At 39.3% G+C, this 24,791-nt stretch overlaps 1 protein-coding gene across 1 annotated transcript in view; it reads left to right on the top strand.

The window, feature by feature from the left end:
* Window positions 1-24,791, top strand: part of LOC124804238 (pre-mRNA-splicing factor CWC22 homolog) — a 141,071-nt gene that overhangs the window by 103,144 nt on the left and 13,136 nt on the right. Inside the window, exons 8-9 of the mRNA XM_047264737.1 lie at window positions 16,810-16,911; window positions 16,989-17,125. Coding sequence (XP_047120693.1) covers window positions 16,810-16,911; window positions 16,989-17,125 — 239 coding nt within the window. The remainder of the gene's footprint in view (window positions 1-16,809; window positions 16,912-16,988; window positions 17,126-24,791) is intronic.

Consider the following 24,791-nt stretch of genomic DNA (forward strand, 5'->3'; position numbering starts at 1 on the left):
ACAATTCATCATACATGGATTGCACAGTATGTCTGTTGATGTAGATGTAGTGATCTACTATTTAACATTCCAGTTCTCATTGAAATTATATTTGGAATTTTAGTAATACTTCTCTTCAGTGACATCTCTGTCAGTCAATCATGATGTGACAGGAAAGCTCCCAGCACATAAAGTCAAAACTATGGCGTTCATGACTTTAATGTTCATGGGGTAATGTGACAATATATATGAATTTGCTTCCATTTCCTACCACACAACACCAGAAACCTCAAAACAAGCGTTTCTGAGACACAGCATATAGGCCCTGGGACAGATGGAAATCCAGGAAAAGTGCAGGTATTTTTTTAGAATTCCAGGAATTTTTCATTGTTGTGGTATTCAGTTAAATTTTTGTAATTTTTAATGGTAACAACTGATACTCTTAACAAAGAATTTTACTTTACCCTGATACTGCAGAATAATGTTACAGCAATAAATAATAAATCAGAGACTATCATCAAAATAAAACTTTAGTTACAAAGAAAGTGCGCCATTTACAGCAACAAAACACAGTGCTCACACACGAGCATCTGGTGACAGCAAAATGTGTCAAAGGCTTAGGACAAACTATGCAAGACTTCGTAATAACAAAGTGCTTTCAGTGAAAGTTGCATCACAACTGTCTACATTTCTAACAGGTTGCAGGAAAACATTGCAAGTGATCGTTTGAGAACTGTTACTTTCAGTGTAAATTTCATTTTCTACAAGATGAATCATGTTACATATGAGAATGTGTGATGAATTTCTTAAACCATGGAATGTTTGACTCTCATTCAGAATGTAACACTTTGAGAACTAGCCCCTTATAAAAATTTTGGGCCCAGAAGACCAGCCATTTATGCCATTATTTAAAATTTTACCTGCTCATTTGTGTTTGAAATATCTTAAAGGGTGACAGACACTAAAACAGACCAATATTATATGTGAAAGGTTAGCTTGTCTTGTAGCTATACCGTATATCTTCATCTTTTCCTATTTGTGTGTTCACACAACTTAACATTGATGTTGCTATTGGCTGGTTACGGTACATCATGTGCCCTGTGATCGGAATATCTGCTGTCATTGGCTGATAGATCATATAACATGAATAATGATTGGCTGAGAAAATCACATTGTGCGGCGCAATATTGATTTTAGTGCTTCGGAAGCTACCATGCTGTATTTGGTGGAATTTTTATTTACACTTTTGTAATATGAAAATATGCAGTCTACATGTTGTCTCACATCAAAGTTATTTCCAAAACACGTTGAATTTTTATAAGTTTTCATTTCCTAAAGTGCAGGGAAGTTCTATGCCAGTGTATAAAACCTTTACCATTTAAAGGATTAATAAGTTTTGTTGTTGTTGTGGTGGTCTTCAATCCTGAGACTGGTTTGATGCAGCTCTCCATGCTACTCTATCCTGTGCAAGCTTTTTCATCTCCCAGTACCTACTGCAACCTACATCCTTCTGAATCTGCTTAGTGTATTCATCTCTTGGTCTCCCTCTACGATTTTTACCCTCCACGCTGCCCTCCAATACTAAATTGGTGATCCCTTGATGCCTCAGAACATGTCCTACCAACCGATCCCTTCTTCTGGTCAAGTTGTGCCACAAACTTCTCTTCTCCCCAATCCTATTCAATACTTCCTCATTAGTTATGTGATCTACCCATCTAATCTTCAGCATTCTTCTGTAGCACCACATTTCGAAAGCTTCTATTCTCTTCTTGTCCAAACTATTTATCGTCCATGTTTCACTTCCATACATGGCTACACTCCATACGAATACTTTCAGAAAAGACTTCCTGACACTTAAATCAATACTGGATGTTAACAAATTTCTCTTCTTCAGAAACGCTTTCCTTGCCATTGCCAGCCTACATTTTATATCCTCTCTACTTCGACCATCATCAGTTATTTTGCTCCCCAAATAGCAAAACTCCTTTACTACTTTAAGTGCCTCATTTCCTAATCTAATTCCCTCAGCATCACCCGACTTAATTAGACTACATTCCATTATCCTTGTTTTGCTTTTGTTGATGTTCATCTTATATCCTCCTTTCAACACACTGTCCATTCCATTCAACTGCTCTTCCAAGTCCTTTGCTGTCTCTGACAGAATTACAATGTCATCGGCGAACCTCAAAGTTTTTATTTCTTCTCCATGAATTTTAATACCTACTCCGAATATTTCTTTTGTTTCCTTTACTGCTTGCTCAATATACAGATTGAACAACATCGGGGAGAGGCTACAACCCTGTCTTACTCCCTTCCCAACCACTGCTTCCCTTTCATGTCCCTCGACTCTTATAACTGCCATCTGGTTTCTGTACAAATTGTAAATAGCTTTTCGCTCCCTGTATTTTACCCCTGCCACCTTTAGAATTTGAAAGAGAGTATTCCAGTCAACATTGTCAAAAGCTTTCTCTAAGTCTACAAATGCTAGAAATGTAGGTTTGCCTTTCCTTAATCTTTCTTCTAAGATAAGTCGTAAGGTCAGTATTGCCTCACGTGTTCCAGTGTTTCTACGGAATCCAAACTGATCTTCCCCGAGGTTGGCTTCTACTAGTTTTTCCATTCGTCTGTAAAGAATTCGTGTTAGTATTTTGCAGCTGTGACTTATTAAGCTGATAGTTCGGTAATTTTCACATCTGTCAACACCTGCTTTCTTTGGGATTGGAATTATTATATTCTTCTGGAAGTCTGAGGGTATTTCGCCTGTTTCATACATCTTGCTCACCAGATGGTAGAGTTTTGTCAGGACTGGCTCTCCCACGGCCGTCAGTAGTTCCAATGGAATATTGTCTACTCCGGGGGCCTTGTTTCGACTCAGGTCTTTCAGTGCTCTGTCAAACCCTTCACGCAGTATCATATCTCCCATTTCATCTTCATCTACATCCTCTTCCATTTCCATAATATTGTCCTCAAGTACATCGCCCTTGTATAGACCCTCTATATACTCCTTCCACCTTTCTGCTTTCCCTTCTTTGCTTAGAACTGGATTTCCATCTGAGCTCTTGATATTTATACAAGTCGTTCTCTTATCTCCAAAGGTCTCTTTAATTTTCCTGTAGGCAGTATCTATCTTACCCCTAGTGAGATAGGCCTCTACATCCTTACATTTGTCCTCTAGCCATCCCTGCTTAGCCATTTTGCACTTCCTGTCGATCTCATTTTTGAGACGTTTGTATTCCTTTTTGCCTGTTTCACTTACTGCATTTTTATATTTTCTCCTTTCATCAATGAAATTCAATATTTCTTCTGTTACCCAAGGATTTCTACTAGCCCTAGTCTTTTTACCTACTTGATCCTCTGCTGCCTTCACTACTTCATCCCTCAAAGCTACCCATTCTTCTTCTACTGTATTTATTTCCCCCATTCCTGTCAATTGCTCCCTTATGCTCTCCCTGAATCGCTGTACAACCTCTGGTTCTTTTAGTTTATCCAGGTCCCATCTCCTTAAATTCCCACCTTTTTGCAGTTTCTTCAGTTTTAATCTACAGGTCATAACCAATAGATTGTGGTCAGAGTTGCACCTACGGTACGGCTATCTGTATCGCCGAGGCACGCAAGCCTCCCCACCAACGGCAAGGTCCATGGTTCATGGGGGGGAATAAGTTTTATAGCTCTGAGGAAAAGCATATTGTCACATAACATGGCAAAAATGTACTTTCATCCAGGAAAATGTGCATATTTTTAACTAGGAAATCCAGGAATTTTTTCATGTCCACTTATGTACCATTTGAGAGTACATCCATATTTTGTTCACATGGAATTTTTTCTCTGGGGCAGATTGAAACCAATTGTGGGCCGGATGCAGCCTGCAGGCCACCAGTTGCCAACCCATAATTTGAACTGTAACTGCACTGGGGGGAAAAAAAATGTTGTTGAAAGAATGAAACGTTTATCACAAATAATGAAGTAGGTAAGGAAAAAAAATCATTTAACAACCCTATTTGGTACTGTTTGTAAGAACAATAGCAACAAGCCAAAACTACAGGAGATACTGAAACAAGAGCAATTATAGTTTGTGGCAACTGATACAATACTTATCAATCCAGTCACAAATTGCACTTGATCTCTCATATGATCATACTTTTGATAGTAAGTGCGGGTGTGATTATGAACCAAATGCTTTTCAGAAGTCAAGATGTATTGCTTGTACTGAACCTTGACTGGATCCATGGCTTTCAGGATGTCATGTGAGAAAAGTACGAATTGAGTTTCGTATGATTTATGTGTACTGAATCCATGCTGGTAGGCATGGAGGAGGTCATTCTGTTTGAGATAGTCATTACATTTGAGCTCTGTTTTAAGGCTACACAGCAAATCGGTGTCAAAGATATTGGATGGCAGTTTTGTGGATCACTGCCACCCTACTTGTAGATCGATGTGACCTTTGATTTTTTTCAAACCACTAGAGGAGTCTATATGATATGTTATTGTTTAAGGAGTTTTATCTCATCCCTGAATTCGATGTAGAATCTAATAGGAACTTTGTTTGGTATTAACAATTTCAATGTTTCTCAACACCGTGAACATATCTATTTCGCTCATCTTTGCAGTGAGTAAGAATTACATTTGGGCGATACTCATGGATTTCCTTTCTAATGGAATGTTTGAAAATGGAGTTCAGCATTTCTGCTTTTGTTTTGCTGATCTCAATTTCAGTTCCAGTCTCATCCATGAGTGTCTGAACTCTTTAACTGTGATACCATTATACCATTAACAACCATTACATATGCCCAGAGAGAGAGAGAGAGAGAGAGTCTTTATGTAGTTTGTTAAACATACAAATCTTTCTACGTGTTTTGGTTACCCTTTGTTCTTTGGTAATCATTGTTGCTACAACTGTCTAATGGTCACTGATACTAGCTTCACTGTGGACATCCTGAAAGAGATCAGGTCTGTTTGTTGTCATTAGATCCAGTACATTTCCCTCAAGAATGGGCCTTCAATCTGCCTGTCACACGTGGTTTTCAGAGAAGACATTTAGTAATGTTTCACAGGATGTCTTATTATGCCCATCATTTACAGAACTGTAATTATCCCAATTGAGTATTGCTAGATTGAAGTCTGCTCTGATAATGATGGTGTGAGTGAGAAATATATATACTAGTGAATTGATGTTTTCTCTTAAAGCTTTTGTTGCATCTGAGGGTCTGTGAACAAGTGCACAATACATTATGAAATCATCCCTCCAGAAACTGCAGAAACAGTAGACTAACTGGAATGAGGTCATAGTTGTAATCTTTTGATTTATAACACAAATGTTGTTCATTCATATGTATTTTTGCCCTTGGATGACATTCTGGATGCCTGATGTGTGGTTGGAAATTATTGTCTGAGACTATAAACAACATAAAGATGAATATTTAACCATCTGAGCATCTCTGCAGTTAACACAGACTTGTTAGTGAATGAACTGGCTTAATGTTATTTGTCAGAATTTCCTTCTCTATTGAGTAGACACTGCCTCCAAATTTCATAAGCAAAGATGGTCTATCTGTTGCAGACTATCTGTCAACAAATTTCAGGTTTTTGGTGACTTTATTGGCTGTGCAGATTGCATGACTATAGTTACATACTTAATGACAGATGCAGCAATCACGTCTGAACAGTGAAAATACCATTTGTACTTTGTCACTAACTGTGTAATTATTGGACATATTGTGTTGATTTCATGGCATCAGTTTAAACATGCTGTTCAACAACTACGTGTCATGATTGTACTGCATTGGCCTTATCTATAATGACTGTAAATCTCTTAAATTTGGTGTATTATGATTATTGGCCTTATTTATAGTGACTATAGATCTCTCTTAATTTGGTGTATTGTGATTTTAAAACTATTTTTGGTTTTCATCAGTGACGCAAAGTTTTAATCTGTTTCTTGGTATTTACTCGGATCTATTTTTGGCAGAATGCTATGTCTGTAAAATAACTTTTATAAAAGTCACTCAGAATCAGTTAAAATACCTGTAGTAACAGACATATAGTAGTGACACATCAGGCTTTTTTAATGATGCTGTGGAATACACAGTTCTTGGGTATACTCCCAGATCAGGTATTGTAAATCCCACAATATTACATCAAGGAAACCGCTCCTCTTTGGGTGATTACTGCTGGTGGCTACTGACAAGTAGCAACACAAAGTTGTTTTGAATCTGAAAATTTATTTGCTCCCAAAATTAGTTTTCACTTTTAAATCAGCCATTTATTTTAATTAAATGCAGACTCTTTTAAAATTATTATTTTACCGCCTCAGTTGCATTGACAATTTGGGTTGGTGATTAATAGTTAGAAATGTTTTATGGTCTTGCTGTTAGTCCAAATTGTCATTACAAGTGAGATGGAAAAACTAATAATAAGATCGAATACAGTTGCTGATCATTTTGTCAGCACAACATTGTAATTCTACAAATTTTATTGTTCATCATATTTTAATTGATTTTGAATGGCTTTTATAAAATCATGCTATATAGGCATTAAAAAAATATCGAAAATACGGTCTCAGTGAATATAATAAATAATTTTAATTCATGACATAGCAGCTTTAACAGATAAATGAGGAATATGTGGCACAATTGTGCCATCTAGTTATTATTTAACAGCCTGCTTAAATTGGTGCTGTAAACACAACTACAGCGTTTACTCATTGAGGATTTGATGCAGCAAAGCTGATGACAACTTACAGTCTAAGTTGGAGGATTCAAGTGTATTTAGTGACTTTGATGTTGGGTAAGTTGGGATAAGTTTGTAGTTTGTGTCATCCCCCCCCCACCCCCCCACCCCCCCCCCCCCCACCCCCCTCCCAAAAAAAGAAAGGGTTATGTTTTTGAAAATATCAGAAGAGGGCTGTAAAAAATGGAAACAGGTACATAAAGGTTAAAGTTTTGCTGGCTATAAACTTACTGGATAAGGATGTATTTGGTCGATCACAGGGGTATCTTGTTCGTAAAGATGAATCATATAGATTGCACTGCCAGTGGTTTGAGTATGATAATTCTATGCGAAACTGTAGTTGTAACAACATACTCAAGTGCTGTCCACTTACACGACATCTCCTCGAGATTTTGCTGTTTTTAAAACTTTTCTCCTTATCTAAAGGAACTGTTTTAAAACGAGATGTCTCTTTTCCCGTTTTTTTCTATTTTTCTCTTGAATTCTTCTTTGAAGGCATGTATGCCCTTTGTCTAATAATTAAATCTAGAGGATGAATTCCGACAGCGGTGAACAGGGCATCAGTTTGAATGGTTCTGAATGCGTAAAAACAAGATACTAATATACTGCCTTGCACTCACGTCAGACTACAAGGGCCCTTATGCTTACTAGCTGTGTATGTATCATGAATTTCTATTTCTGGGAGAGATGAATGCCTAGATACCTTGCATCAGTTTTATACCTTGTTGGACTTCATAATCTCCCAGTAAGTTGTAGAAAATGTAAGGAGAAGGAAGGTTTTCTACATGCTCATTTGGTTCCTGTGAATGTGCACAGCTTGTATTAATATGTGATAAAAACAACCGCAGAAGAGTTACAGTTTACAAAATCCTTAACAAGCTGGGTCAGTGTGAGTGAATAAACTTGATCTACATCTACATCTAAATGACTACTCTGCAATTCACATTTAAGTGCTTGGCAGAGGGTTCATCGAACCACAATCATACTATCTCTCTACCATTCCACTCCCGAACAGCGCGCGGGAAAAACGAACACCAAAACCTTTCTGTTCGAGCTCTGATTTCTCATATTTTAGTTTGATGATGATCATTCCTACCTATGTAGGTTGGGCTCAACAAAAATTTTTCGCATTCGGAAGAGAAAGTTGGCGACTGAAATTTCGTAAATAGATCTCGCCGCGACGAAAAACGTCTTTGCTTTAATGACTTCCATCCCAACTCATCATATCTGCCACACTCTCTCCCCTATTATGTGATAATACAAAACAAGCTGCCCTTTTTTGCACCCTTTCGATGTCCTCCGTCAATCCCACCTGGTAAGGATCCCACACCGCGCAGCAATATTCTAACAGAGGACGAACGAGTGTGGTGTAAGCTGTCTCTTTAGTGGACTTGCTGCATCTTCTAAGTGTCCTGCCAGTGAAACGCAACCTTTGGCTCGCCTGCACCACAATATTATCTATGTGGTCTTTCCAACTGAAGTTGTTCGTAATTTTAATACCCAGGTACTTAGTGGAATTGACAGCCTTGAGTATTGTACTATTTATTGAGTAATCGAATTCCAACGGATTTCTTTTGGAACTCGTGTGAATCATCTCACACTTTCCGTTATTTAGCGTCAACTGCCACCTGCCACACCATACAGCAATCTTTTCTAAATCACTTTGCAACTGATACTGGTCTTCGGATGACCTTACTAGACAGTAAATTACAGCATCATCTGCAAATAACCTAAGAGAACTGCTCAGATTGTCACCCAGGTCATTTATATAGATCAGGAACAGCAGAGGTCCCAGGACGCTTCCCAGGGGAACACCTGATATCACTTCAGTTTTACTCGATGATTTGCCGTCTATTACTACGAACTGCGACCTTCCTGACAGGAAATCACGAATCCAGTTGCACAACTGTGACGATACCCCATAGGCCTGCAGCTTGATTAGAAGCCGCTTGTGAGGAACGGTGTCAAGAGCTTTCCGAAAATCCAGAAATACGGAATCAACCTGAGATCCCCTGTTGATAGCAGCCATTACTTCGTGCAAATAAAGAGCTAGCTGCGTTGCACAAGAACGATGTTTTCTGAAACCATGCTGATTATGTATGAGTAGATCGTTCCCTTCGAGGTGATTCATAATGTTTGAATACAGTATATGCTCCAAAACCCAACTGCAAACCGATGTCAATGATATAGGTCTGTAGTTCGATGGATTACTCCTACTACCCTTCTTAAACACTGGTGCGACCTGCGCAATTTTCCAATCTGTAGGTACAGATCTATCGGTGAGCGAGCAGTTGTATATTATTGCTAAGTAGGGAGCTATTGTATCAGCGTAATCTGAAAGGAACCTAATCGGTATACAATCCGGACCTGAAGACTTGCCCGTATCAAGCGATTTGTGTTGCTTCGCAGCCCCTAAGGTATCTACTTCTAAGAAACTCATGCTAGCAGCTGTTCGTGTTTCAAATTCTGGAATATTCCATTCGTCTTCCCTGGTGAAGGAATTTCGGAAAACTGCGTTTAATAACTCCGCTTTAGTGGCACAGTCGTCGGTAACAGTACCATCGGCACTGCGCAGCGAAGGTATTGACTGCGTCTTGCCGCTTGTGTACTTTACATATGACCAGAATTTCTTCGGATTTTCTACCAAATTTCGAGACAATGTTTCATTGTGGAACCTATTAAAGGCATCTCGCATTGAAGTTCGTGCCAAATTTCGCACGTCTGCAAATTTTAGCCAATCTTCGGGATTTTGTGTTCTTCTGAACTTCGCATGCTTTTTCCGTTGCCTCTGCAACAGCATTCGGACCTGTTTTGTGTACCATGGGGGACCAGTTCCATCTCTTACCGATTTATGAGGTATGAATCTCTCAATTGCTGTTGCTACTATATCTTTGAATTTGAGCCACATCTCGTCTACATTTTCATAGTCAGTTCGGAAGGAATGGAGATTGTCTCTTAGGAAGGCTTCTGGTGACACTTTATCTGCTTTTTTAAATAAAATTATTTTGCGTTTGTTTCTGGTGGATTTGGAAGAAACGGCATTGAGCCTAGCTACAACGACTTTGTGATCACTAATCCCTGTATCAGTCATGATGCTCTCTATTAGCTCTGGATTGTTTGTGGCTAAGAGGTCAGGTGTGTTTTCGCAACCATTTACAATTCGCGTGGGTTCGTGGACTAACTGCTCGAAATAATTTTTGGAGAAAGCATTTAGGACAATCTCGGAAGATGTTTTCTGCCTACCACCGGTTTTGAATAAGTATTTTTGTCAACATATCGAGGGAAGGTTGAAGTCCCCACCAACTATAACCGTATGAGTGGGGTATTTATTTGTTACAAGACTCAAATTTTCTCTGAACTGTTCAGCAACTATATCATCGGAGTCTGGGGGTCGGTAGAAGGAGCCAATTATTAACTTAGTTCGGCTGTTAAGTATAACCTCCACCCATACCAATTCGCACGGAGTATCTACTTCGACTTCACTACAAGATAAACCACTACTGACAGACACAAACACTCCACCACCAATTCTGCCTAATCTGTCTTTCCTGAAAATCGTCTGAGACTTCGTAAAAATTTCTGCAGAACTTATTTCAGGCTTTAGCCAGCTTTCTGTACCTATAACGATTTCAGCTTCTATGCTTTCTATTAGCACTTGTAGCTCAGGGACTTTCCCAGCACAACTACAACAATTTACAACTACAATTCCGACTGTTCCTTGATCCAAGCACGTCCTGTATTTGTCATGCTCCCTTTGAGATTGCAGCCCACCCCGTACTTTCCAGAGGCCTTCTAACCTAAAAAACCGCCCAGTCCACACCACACAGCCTCCGCTACCTGTGTAGCCGCCAGCTGAGTGTAGTGAACTCCTGACCTATTCAGCGGAACCCGAAACCCCACCACCCTATGGTGCAAGTCAAGGAATCTGCAGCCAACACGGTCGCAAAACTGTCTGAGCCTCTGATTCATGGCAGAAAGTCCATAAGTCCCTGCAAAGTAATTATCAGTGCAGCAATAAATAGTCCATATAGCAATGCATTGTCTGATCCAGTAGCAGGCAGCTTGGTTCCAACAGTGTGTTGCCAGGATGATTTTTTATAGTCTTCATTTAGCAAATGATATGACTGTGGAACTCCTGCCTGCTGCTTATGAAAGTAGTTTGGCATTTAGGTGGTAGGATATGGTGATTTGCATGAAACACCATCCATCCTGAACTGCTGGGCCCTACAACCTCTTTGACTCGATAACATCGATATCTTCTGTGATGGAATCGGGGTCGTTATCTGGGTAAGATACAAGACACCCCTACCCCAACAGAGTCAGTCGGTATGGCTGAAAATATTGAGAATACAAATGAAGATAATGATATCGAATCAGGGGGAGGCATCTACATGTCTGGTAGTGTTGAAGAGGTTGGTGGTGCCTTGCCCTTCTCCACTTCCAAAGGCGACAAGATGTCAAAGGCATCAAATGCCTGCATTGTATAAGGAGGATGGATGTTCTAACAATTCACACTAAAAATTTCTTAATTATCCCATGATCAAAGTACATTTGCTTTAGTGAAAGATATTGTCTTTATTTTGGAATCCAGACTTCCTTGCGCATTTTTCATACAGTTCATCCAGAAGACCTGATCGGCATTTACATTAGTGTTATCCTTTACAAGGCAGTTAACAAGAAGAATTTTCTCTTTCCTCAGATATATCTGTATCATCTGCTGTTTCATGTACATTTGATCACTGATCATATTTTTCAAATGATGTTATGTTATAGAATACACAAAGTGATTTGAACACCACAGTGATTTGCTAGACATTGTTCATTGGAGGTTTTATGCCATTACCTTCTTCAAATCTTTGAACTGACTTACACAGCCAATTGTAAAGGGTCCTACATTTTAACATGGGCTCCAAATCACTGTGCAACTATGTGTTTTTCACATTAACCAAATCAGATTTTAAAAACATAAATAAAATAGAAAATGATTCTGAAAACAATAAGAATAATAATGAACACAAAACAACAAATGTATATAACAGCTCTTAATGACAGGCAAGAAAGAGTAAGCCGTGTGCCATGGTGTATTAGTATAAAACAAATTAGCATTTTCCTGTAGTAAGTTGAGAAACCAAAATCTTACATGGCTATCTTTTGCACTTCTGTATCTGCACCAATGAGCTTCAATTGTAATAATAGAAGGAAGCTGTCCTATTCCATTCATTGCAGTGAATTACATCCCTATAACACAATGAAATTGATTTTGCTCTACAGGGAATAGAAGGAGTAAGCTATGAGAAGAAATATAGTTTTTCAACTCTTGTAAAAACTTATTGAAGCCTTCATTTGGATAATACCCTACAGATGTATGGCCACATGGAGAAGCAGATTCCTTTAAACTTTCATCAATGATGTATGAATTCTCATTGGCACTGAACCATAGAAAACAAAAAACCTTCATTACATCATGATATTTTAGTTTAACAGTTTGAATCAAACATACACAACATGACTCCTTTTGAAAAATAGCTGTGTAAACCATACTGTTTCACAAAGTATGTTTTATGAACAAATTTAATAGACGGACTATAGAAAATTCTGCTTCCAGAATCAGTAATTTCTTCACCTCACAAAAGAGAGCAAAGAGTTGAATTCTGGGATTAAGTTGGAAAAGTCATCCAGGAGCCTAGTGGATACACAGCAGGACTGTCCTGCCACACATTTTTTGGTATAATTGCTAGAAATACAAGACATTCTCAAAGAATGGGAACATGTTCATCAGTAAAAGATTCTATGCATGAAGGGTTCATTGCACATTAGGAACATTGATAACTGCAGTTATCTGAATGGACTAAAAGTAAATAGTTCACAACATATGTATGTTGTTGTTGTTGTCTTCAGTCCTGAGACTGGTTTGATGCAGCTCTCCATGCTACTCTATCCTGTGCAAGCTTCTTCATCTCCCAGTACCTACTGCAACCTACATCCTTCTGAATCTGCTTAGTGTATTCATCTCTTGGTCTCCCTCTACGATTTTTACCCTCCACAATGCCCTCCAATACTAAACTGGTGATCCCTTGATGCCTCAGAACATGTCCTACCAACCGATCCCTTCTTCTAGTCAAGTTGTGCCACAAACTTCTCTTCTCCCCAATCCTATTCAACACTCCCTCATTAGTTATGTGATCTACCCATCTAATCTTCAGCATTCTTCTGTAGCACCACATTTTGAAAGATTCTATTCTCTTCTTGTCCAAAATATTTATCATCCATGTTTCACTTTCATACATGGCTACACTCCATACAAATACTTTCAGAAACAAATATCTCTTCTTCAGAAACGCTTTCCTTGCCATTGCCAGTCTACATTTTATATCCTCTCTACTTCGACCATCATCAGTTATTTTGCTCCCCAAATAGGAAAACTCCTTTACTACTTTAAGTGTCTCATTTCCTAATCTAATTCCCTCAGCATCACCTGACTTAATTCGACTACATTCCATTATCCTCGTTTTGCTTTTGTTGATATTCATCTTGTATCCTCCTTTCAAGACACTATCCATTCCCTTCAACTGCTCTTCCAAGTCCTTTGCTGTCTCTGACAGAATTACAATGTCATCGGCAAACCTCAAAGTTTTTATTTCTTCTCCATGGATTTTAATACCTACTCCGAATTTTTCTTTTGTTTCCTTTACTGCTTGCTCAATATACAGATTGAATAACATCGGGGAGAGGCTACAACCCTGTCTCATTCCCTTCCCAACCACTGCTTCCCTTTCATGTCCCTCGACTCTTATAACTGCCATCTGGTTTCTGTACAAATTATAAATAGCCTTTCGCTCCCTGTATTTGACCCTTGCCACCTTCAGAATTTGAAAGAGAGTATTCCAGTCAACATTGTCAAAAGCTTTCTCTAAGTCTACAAATGCTAGAAATGTAGGATTGCCTTTCCTTAATCTAGCTTCTAAGATAAATTGTAGGGTCAGTATTGCCTCACATGTTCCGATATTTCTACGGAATCCGAACTGATCTTTCCCGAGGTCGGCTTCTACCAGTTTTTCCATTCGTCTGTAAAGAATTCTCCTTAGTATTTTGCAGCTGTGACTTACTGGCTCTCCCAAGGCTGTCAGTAGCTCTAATGGAATGTTGTCTACTCCTGGGGCTTTGTTTCGACTCAGGTCTTTCAGTGCTCTGTCAAACTCTTCACGCAGTATCTTATCTCCCATTTCATCTTCATCTGCATCCTCTTTCATTTCCAAAATATTGCCCTCAAGTACATCACCCTTGTATAGACCCTCTATATACTCCTTCCACCTTTCTGCTTTCCCTTCTTTGGTTAGAACAGGGTTTCCATCTGAGCTCTTGATATTCATACAAGTGCCTCTCTTTTTTCCAAAGGTCTCTTTAATTTTCCTGTAGGCAGTATCTATCTGACCCCTAGTGAGATATGCCTCTACATCCTTACATTTGTCCTCTAGCCATCCCTGGTAACCATTTTGCACTTCCTGTCAATCTCATTTTTGAGACGATTGTATTCCTTTTTGCCTGCTTCATTTACTGCATTTTTATATTTTCTCCTTTCATCAATTAAATTCAGTATTTCTTCTGTTACCCAAGGATTTCTACTAGCCCTCATCTTTTTATCTACTTGATCCTCTGCTGCTTTCACTATTTCATTCCTCAAAGCTACCCATTCTTCTTCTACTGTATTTCCTTCCCCCATTTCTGTCAATTGTTCCCTTATGCTCTCCCTGAAACTCTCTACAACCTCTGGTTCTTTCAATTTATCCAGGTCCCATCTCCTTAAATTCCTATGTTTTTGTATGTAGTATGTATTATTCAGATTTTTGAGGAAAGTAAAGTAAGAGGAAATGTGATGGAGCAGAAGGACAAGAGTGTTATCTCCCAAATGTCATATTGAGAGGAAAATTGTTAAATCCTATTAGTATGTTTCTGAGCTCTCATTATTGTATGCAAACCACTTTGCCAGCACTAGTTATGGACATATAATGTAACAAAATCGTTAATGTTACTTTCTTTAGGCCTTCAATAACAAGAATCACTTAATGGAAGTTTAATTTTTAGTATCTATATATAGGGAAATATGGGTTGAGGCCACAGCTCCTTCTATCAAAAAAGATTTATTGCTTCATTTGACTCAACTACCTTGATAACTATGTTGTAACATTAAGCCGGTAGTGTAGTGATGGCGTAGTGTGGGAGGGGATATGACATCTACATCTACATGGAAACTTTGCAATTCGTACTTATATGCCTGGCAGAGGGTTTGTTGAACCATTTTCACACTATTTCTCTACCACTCCATTCTTAAACAGCGAATGGTAAAAACTAACACTTGAATCTTTCTATGCAGGCTTTGATTTCTCTTATTTTATTACGATGTTTGATTTTCCTTAAGTAGTTTGGCATCAACAAGATGTTTTTGCATTCAGAAGAGGAAGTTGGTGATTGAAAGTTCATGAAAAGATCTCACTGCAACGAAAAATGCATTTGTTCCGATGAGAAACAATGGAAAATCCTGGATGGAATGTAACTATATTATGAAAAGGAAAGTTGCTACTCACCATATAGTGGAGATGCTGAGGCGCAGATAGGCACAACAAGAAGATTGTTCCCAATAAAGCTTTCGGCCTGTAAGGCCTTCAGTGTGGCTACAGTTGCCTTAGATGCAGTCATGTGTGTGTGTGTGTGTGTGTGTGTGTGTGTGTGTGTGTGTGTGTGTGTGTGTGTGTGTGGGGTCTATTTTTGATGAAGGCTTTGCAGACTGAAAGCTTTATTTGGAACAGTCTTTTTTGTTGTGCCTATCTGTGACTCAGTATCTCCTGTATATGGTAACAACTTTCCTTTTCGTAATCTTGTTCTGATGTAAGTTGTTCAGAATTGTAATCCTTAGGTGTTCAGTTGAATTGACAGCCTTTAGATGTGTATGATGTACCCTGTAACCAAAATTTAATGGACTCCTTTTAGTACTCATGTGGAAGACCTCACAATTTCCATTATTTTAGAGTCAGTTATCACACTTCGCATATGTATCATTTTGTAAACTGTTTTGATCAGCTGAAGACTTCTTTATAGTAAATGACAGAACACATCTGCAAACAGTATAAGAGGGTTGCTCAGATTGACTCCTAAATCATTTATATAAATCATGAACAGGAGAGAGCTTATAACACTTACTTGGGGAATGCCGGATAAACTTCTTTTTTTCTCTATGACCTTCGGTCAGTTACTGCGATCTGTGACCTTTTTGACAGGAAGTCACAAATGCAGTTGCATGACTGAGACAGTACTCCATAGGAACACAATTTAATTAGAAGCCGCCGGTGAAGAATGGTATCAAAAGCCCTCTGGAAATCTAGAAAAATGGAATCAAGTTGAGATTCCTGCCAGAAGAAATAAAGAGCTAGTTGTGTTGCACATCAACGATGTTTTTGGAATTAGGAATTCATGCTGGCTGTGTCAATAGATTTCTTTCTTTGAGATAATTCGTAACATTCAAACACAATATATATTTCAAAATCTTACTGCAATACTTCTTATAGGTGACATTTTTACATTTGATTACTAGAGATCAATTATTTGAAGTTACGTATGAAAGTTGACCGAGTATTTCATTTAATTTTTTCAGTAGTTCAGTTGTAAGTAACACTTTGATCCTTCCAGTTGATATGTAACATTATGGGTTGGAATGTTACAATTTATGGTCTCACATCCTGAATCTCCATTAAATCAGTTGTTGGGTGCCACATAAATCACTGAATCACAGCAAAGAAATTTGCTTGTCACTTTTTACATTTCCTTTGTTGACTTTGTCATTGTTTCATAATGAAAAATTAGTTTGTTTTTAGCATATTGTGACTAAATAATTTAATAGATTATATTTTGAGCACTAAACGAAGGGTAATTTTGAGCATTAAAGAAATAAAATACCAGTTAGTGCACCAACAGACTGCAAGATCTTGAAATGTAAAACATTTAATGAGACAGAGAGATAGGTAATATTTGATGACATCTGTTACAGTTTGTCAATCATTAAAATTTTTTTGGTGGTTGTGTGTTTTAAGACTTGCGGTTCTTTATTTTCAGCACAATGCAGATAGCTTTTGATGGATTATTTCCTCGTGATAATCCAAAAAACACGAGGTTTGCAATAAATTTCTTCACCTCGATTGGTTTGGGTGGCCTAACGTAAGTGTACCATTTAATTATTTTAATCAGTCTCTGATGTGTGGGCTGTGGGATTACAGTTTTTCTTCTTCCTGCAGAGATGAGCTGCGGGAACATCTAAAATCTCAACCAAAAGTTTCCATGCTACCTGCTTTGATGAAGGCACTCAGTTCCTCTGATAGCAGTTCAAGCACATCAGATTCCTCAGAAAGCAGTTCGTCCGATACATCGTCAGGTAAACAATAGTCAATGATTATGTAGCAGACAGTATTCAAACTATAAAGGAAATTTACAATTTCAAATTAATATATATTATGATCCATGAAACCTTACTAGGTCCTTTATAAATATGTATTGTGTTTTTGATACATAAACTCATTTATAATGACTGCCCTACATCAAGGTTACAAAATTTTTTGAATTCTGTAAGTTCTCTGCTAGGCCCTAAATATTCATGGTGTTTATGATGTTATTCAGAGATAACATCGTTACATTCAGAGAGATGATAATCACAGAAAATTATTGCAAAATGCTAGATAATTTACTACTTCACATAAAGACTAGGGGCTGACTCAATTCAAGCAAGTGTAATGATACACAAGAACAGCCAAATATATCTTAATTATTTTCATTGCACAATCTGTGGTAAATGTCAGCACTGCAGTGAAATACCTACATTTTCACATCTGTAGTAATTTAAATTGTAATTGTAATGATACTTAAAAGTAACACCCAACAAAAAGATAGTAAGCACATAAAGGCAGTTGTAAGCATGTGAAAATGGTAACAAAAAAGGTAGGTTGTCAAACCCTGAATTTCGCCAGGACACTTGAGCCAATTTTGTGAATATACACGTGTATGTTCTATAAAGTGCTGATGATGAGAAGTTTTGTGCACACATACATGTATGAGTATGCTTTAATGGCTTTGAGTGTCCTCCAAATGGAGGAATCCTCCTTTGCTGTCACTCAGTAAAGCTAGCTAAGTTCACATTGTGTGTGCAGCCATTAGCTTTGTGCAAGGAAAGGATAACTTTGGATGTGTAGTATCATTATTTGTTTCTTCTTAGATTTTTCCCCTCAGTGTTCGTTTCTTGGTTGAATAAGGGCCAAATATAAATACTATGAAGAAAGATGTAGTGTGATGCTTGATTACTTTTATTATGAAATAAAACATTTTAATCAAGAATAAAGAATAATTTTATTGCTGAATAATTCATAATGTTAGATAAAGTTAAAAGAAGAAACCAAACTCTCCTCTCACCCATAAAAGACTTTAAACCTGTTTTCCTGGAATATATTACAAAAAGCGAAGGAAGTAACTATAGCACTTTAAAGGCTATGTAAATTTAGTATGACTCATTTGTGAACATTCATCAAATTGCAGGCTCCAGAGTTATGCTTTAGCCTATAGCCACATTTTCTTTGCACAGTTGCTTGGGAAGTGAGCATCACAACTATGTGCCAGGGAGCCTGAGTACCTGAGAATGGTACTGCGTACTGAAACTGGTAGCCAGTAGACAAAATAAATCAAAAAGGAATTGCAACTATAGACTAAAACAGTAATTATTTCTAAAGTATATAGGTTGCTGCATTGGAACGGTTATGTAACTCTCGTGCAAAGTTGATGTTTTTGTATCTCTCATCTTACCCATTCTTTTGTATGTTTTTTAAGGTTAGGAACCACATCCAACTGAATTAATAACACATAACATGGAGGTTCAAAGAAGAGCTATGTAATTCATCTTAGATTTTAAATAATTTTGGAATAAAGGTAACAACTAAGCGATTAACAGAGAGGTGTTAAATAGTTGATACACATGTTTATGTGTGCGCTGAGGCGGGAGGTGTGTGTGTGTGTGTGTGTGTGTGTGTGTCAATGACTCGAACTATTTGATGAGTTGTTACCTTCACTCCTCATTGTTTACAGTCCATCAGGACTTTCCATACTCGGTTCATCATGGATTTTTCTAGTTGTGAGAGTCACATGTGTACACAACAATTAATGGATGCCAGCCTAGGCCCTAGTCCGGCTGCTGCTAGTCTCTGACCAGCAATGGAGGATGACACAGAATGTTGCAGGGAGTTCTCCGATGGCAGGCCCAGATGTGAGGGGGCTATGTTCTAGCTACAGTCAGGTAACGCTCAACTAGTGAGGGGGTTATGATGTGCTTGGAGCACAATGAAATGATGCTACCTTGCGGAAGTGGCAGACATGGTCATTCCATGATGACAGGTATGCATGCTCTCATGTTGTCATCTGACCGTGTCCTCTGGGTGCTTCTCTTTTTTTTTTTTTTATCAGGCATTGGTATTTTGAGATTGTCAACACTTTTTACAGTGAGGAGATTAGAGATAACTACTACTGCTCACAGCACAAGCCCCATTCACAGCTTCTGGGTGGGCTCTTACCATCTGACAGAAGCTTATCATGGCACGTCAGATATATGGGTTCCCTGCCAGTCGAGAAACATTGGAATACTAAACTATTTCTGCTGCTCTATCTTAGAACTGATTTTAATAAGTTTTCAGTCTTGTGTGGGTGTCTTTCAATGACTCAAAATTACCTTCATTCCATCAGTACTTTCCACACCTATACACAAAAATATTAATGGATGAATCCAGATGAAGGCCATTGTGTCTTATGAAAAGGTTGGTCTTATACATATGTAAGAGGATTATTGTAAGAAAGATTGCCAGGTGGAAGAAACATTAGGGAAAAATAGACCCCCCCCTGTCTGTGTGTGTGTGTGGGGGGGGGGGGGGGGAGAGAGAGATAGAGAGAGAGAGAGAGAGAGAGAGAGAGAGAGAGAGAGGGGGAGGGAGGGAGAGTGAGTAAGTGAGTGAGTGTGTTTGCTCTTTCGAAGGACTTGTGGGACTACTACTCATTGTCTGCTCTTTTTTCTTATGTACATGTCTGCTGTTCACTGTCCCCATCATTTGATAGTTGTGATATTTCTTCAGATTGTACAGTAGATCGTTGGCATATGTTGAGGTATATATGATGATTATGATGATGTTTGATTTGAGGGACGCTCAACAGTGTGGTTATCAGCGCCTGTACAAACTCACAACCTTTGCTCAGTCTGACCTCGCCACTTTCCTTATGAAGATGAAATGATGAGGACAACACGAACACCCAGTCATCTCGAGGCGGGTAAAATTCCCTGACCCCACTGGGAACATGACCTCAAGACCACGAGCTGCGGACAGATATATTATGTGGCATGATAAAAAAGTAATAGGATTTTTTTTTAATTTCATGGGCTTTATAAATTGATTTGCAAATATTTTCTTTATTCTATTTTTTAATTGTGGTGGTAGACATGTTCCTGATGTATGTTTGCATTTTCAGCTGTTTTTAATGTTTAGTTTATTGTTGATAGTCGAAAAGATTAAACTTGTTTCCCTTTTTGTTGACCGATGGGATTGCGAAGATAGTAGAGACCTCTTGAAAAAGGTGGATGGTGATTGGATCAAATCAGACTCACTTATACTTACATTTAACAGCATGAAACTTCAGAGCTTGTTGACTCTGGCTTCCTTCACCTAGGTGTGCGGGTTTCCCTATGCAAAGCACTGTTTAAATACCAGCACTTTGGTCACAATTCTCTTGGTTGTAAGGGAAGAAAAGCTTGTGACATTCCTCCAGTGTGTGTCAATTGCTGCTCTGAGGATATGGCATAGGGGTGCAGTGTCTTCCTTAAAGAAAGGAAGATCCAAGGGATAAAAACGACAAAGTTTCTCCCATATAGTGAAGCCAGGAAGATCTGCAAGGCCATGCAGCCACTCACATTCACTGCCTCGTTTGCTTCTGTTATAAAACAGCCAGTCCATAAATTGATTCTGCTACACAGATGGAGATTGCTACTGTCAGCACTAATACCCATGCCTATACCTCCTCTCAGAACATCAGAAAAATCTGTGGTTGCTGCTGTTCTGGGGTTTTCTGCCCCTTTGACAGTTCAGTCTGGTCCGCTGTCCAGTGCTGCCATTAACCATAGCCATGGTTGTGGCTCCGAAGCCTTCCCAGGGCAAAAAATCAAAGGCAAAGAATCAGCAGCTCGTCTCTTCCGAACACCAAGCCTCGACCCATTACGGGCCCCCTCCTTGGTGGAAAGACAGGGTGAAAGTGCATCCCCCATGATAAATGGCTCCCATACTGCAGTGTAACATAAGTGTGTTCAGGACACGTATGGAGGACTGAACCTCTAGCACAGGAATGTCCCTTGGGTGTGTGTTTGAAGGAAACATATTTTAAAGTGTCTGATGCCCCTGTACTATGAGGCTGTAGCTTCCATCGAAAGGATGACCTGACTGGGGAACAGGCCAAGGGAGGGGTTGCTGTGTTTGTCAATGACATGCACCACTCCTCTGCTCTCTCCTTGGTTACTGACCTACAAGCCATAGCCATTGCAGTTCATGTGGGTCAGATCATCATTATCTGCTCATTGTACTTACCTCTGCAGGTTGTGATAGACAGTGAGGCTCTCGTAGATCTTAAAGAACAGCTCCCTTAATCATTTCTTCTACTTGGTTATTTCAATGCCCATAATGTATATTGGGGCTTGAACTATACTTGCCCTAGCAGTCAAGTCTTAGAGAACTTCATAATATATCAGGAACTGTGCAGTCAGTTACACAGGTGGTACCACTCATTTCTCAGCTGCTAATGCGTCGTCCACAGCCATCAACTTCTCTTTCTGCTCTCCAGATCCTACAGACTCAACTCAGTGGGAAGCAACTGATGACCTTTGGATGGTCAGGTGGGCTAACTGGATCCTACTCAGTCACCTGGCTGTGTTTGAATATTACGAGAGTGTCCAGAAAAGGGTGGACCACATCACACAAGTGATCCATCATGCTGCTGACTTATCTATCCAAAGTCCTCAGCTCACCTGGGTAGACCGATGAGTGCTGTTCAACAAGATGGGACAAGCATGCGGCTCTCTGACAGTTTAAATATCTCCCAAAAGCAGACAACCTCACAGGCTTTTGAGTCACAAAAGCCAAGGCTCGATGCGTAATTAACAAGAGGAAGAAAAGGTCATAGTAAGCATTCCTGGACTTCATCAACCATTCCACATTTTCTACAAAAATATGGGAGGCCATCAGGAGGACTTCTGGTAAACACAGTTGTTTCCCAGTAACAGCAGTGCTGAAACAGGGGTGTCTCCAAACAGTGAGAGACATGAAAGCCAGAGCTCAGAAGGCCCTGAATCTCTTAAAGTGTCTAGTCTTAGGTCATGAGGAGCAGACAGGGAAGTTTTATTGGTCTTTCATGTGGTAGCCGCTAGACTATGGGTGCACAGTATATAGATCAGCAAGGCCCTTTTATCTGCTGATTGTTGACGCTATCTACCATGAGGGAATTAGGTTGCTCACCGGTGCGTACAGGACTAGCCCCACCCAGTCTGTTTACTGAGCCTGGGGAACCATCACTCCCCAGCTGGTGGCAGCTTCTCATGGTGCATCAGGTTTGTAAGTTCCTCACTGCTCCGATTCACCTGCACACCATACTGTTGCTCATCCATCTCAGGAAAGCCTTTTCTCCAATCCTCCAGAAGCAACAAAGCTGTTTGGGATCTACATGCAGCATGTTCTGGAGTAGTTTTTTGTGGAGCAATCACAACACCAACACCACAGAGGCCCAGAGTGATTTTAGATTTAGTGCAGTACAGGAGAGATTGCACTCCTGCATATGTTTTATACATTGTTTTATGACATTTTAACTGAATACCACAGCTCTGTAGCTTATTTATGGATGGGTCGAAACAGGGGGCTCCATTGGTTGCTTTCTTGTTTTCCCCAATTGTATTCTCAAGATCTGACTGCCTCAAAGCTTTAACGTTTTCAACACAGAATTATACGCAATTCTGCAGGCACTGGAGCAGATGAGATGTGGTTGTTGTTGTTGTTGTGGTCTTCAGTCCTGAGACTGGTTTGATGCAGCTCTCCATGCTACTCCATCCTGTGCAAGCTTCTTCATCTCCCAGTACCTACTGCAGCCTACATCCTTCTGAATCTGCTTAGTGTATTCACCTCTTGGTCTCCCTCTACGATTTTTACCCTCCACATGGCCCTCCAATACTAAATTGGTGATCCCTCGATGTCTCAGAACATGTCCTACCAACCGATCCCTTCTTCTAGTCAAGTTGTGCCACAAACTCCTCTTCTCCCCTATTCTATTCAATACCTCATCATTAGTCATGTGATCTACCCATCTAATCTTCAGCATTCTTCTGTAGCACCACATTTCGAAAGCTTCTATTCTCTTCTTGTCTAAACTATTTATCATCCACGTTTCACTTCCATACATGGCTGCGCTCCATACAGATACTTTCAGAAACGACTTCCTGACATTTAAATCTGTAGTCGATGTTAACAAATTTTTCTTCTCCAGAAACGCTTTCCTTGCCATTGCCAGTCTACATTTTATACCCTCTCTACTTTGACCATCATCAGTTATTTTGCTCCCCAAATAGCAGTGTGGTTAGAGTACTGAATTCCTTGTCTGTTTTGATTCCCTGAGTCACTCTCTACAATGACTGTACCCAGCAGATATAGTGAATATAGCAGTCAAGGAGTCATTTCACATCCTCAATTAGTTCGTTGTGCCGTCCCCTTGCTTGCACTTACCTCACTTTTGAGATAGAGAGTCATGTGACTATGGGAAGACTGGAAGTGACTGTTGATAAGCTGTGTCCCATTAACTCTACAATGAGGCCATGGTGTACCTCCTTCTGGCCATGCAGGTTGATGAGAACCACCTTACTCATCTTCACATAAGGCCACAGCTCTATGACACAGGGCTTTTTGATCTGGTGAGAGGGCCCTCCAATGTGTTGTGTTTGTGGCTTACAGATTGCAGGTTGCCACAGTTTACTAGACTGTTTTATTTTTGGACCAAAGGGCAGCAGCTCGAAATTTTAGGGTGCTGTTTTTAATGTGTTATCTGGGTGGCTAGCTCATACATGTTTTTGGTAAGCGATCAGTGGGCCACATATTGCTCTGAATCTCTTTTATTTTTTCTGTAGCCTTAATTGTATTTTAGTTGACAGTTTTCACACATCTCAGAATTTGTGGCATTGTTTTCCATGTCATGAGCTTATGTGATTCTGTGGATCATAGGTGAGATTGGGAGAGAGTGAGTGCAGTCCTATCTCAGTTTGCCATTTAGTTGTATTGCATTTTCTACATTTTAGTCACTTTCATTTCTATTGATCTGCATATGAGCACTGATAACCTTGATGTTGAACACCCCTAACCCAAACACACACACACACACACACACACACACACACACACACACACACACCTTGTACCATCTTTCACAAGTAGGATATGATTGAAGATACTAGTACAGTTTGTTTTCTCTCTCACATGCTGCATGGTTGCTTTTTGAATGTAACTAGTGTAATTGTGGGAGAAATGTTCTGAATGTTGGAGATGTATTAAAAAAAGTGAAGTGAATTTGTGCTATAAACAGTGTGTGTGTGTGTGTGTGTGTGTGTGTGTGTGTGTGTGTGTGGGCGCGCGCGCGCACGCGATTTCAAGAAGTGCTGCCGCCCCCCTTCAAAATTGTTCTTCCTACTTGTGACCCACTGTTCCCAGAATTTCTTCAGTTTGTGAATTTTTTCTGGAATACACTATCTCTGGAGACAAGAAGTTCTCGCATTGCATTTTATTGATGTTTTATAACTGTTACTATTAAATGCTGGAAAAAGGCTCCAATGAGAGTGGGATGAATGGTGTACAACAGAAGTGTGATGTTGTCGAGCAAACTGCAGATAAAGAGGAGCATGATTAAATGATTAGGTGTCCTTACACTGAAGAACGTATCTCCTGTTACAAATTGTTAACATGGCTGTATTACACTTAGTTGTGAACTCTGAACCACAG

Source organism: Schistocerca piceifrons, chromosome 1 (assembly GCF_021461385.2).
Source record: "Schistocerca piceifrons isolate TAMUIC-IGC-003096 chromosome 1, iqSchPice1.1, whole genome shotgun sequence".
In the NCBI taxonomy this organism is placed as follows: domain Eukaryota; kingdom Metazoa; phylum Arthropoda; class Insecta; order Orthoptera; family Acrididae; genus Schistocerca; species Schistocerca piceifrons.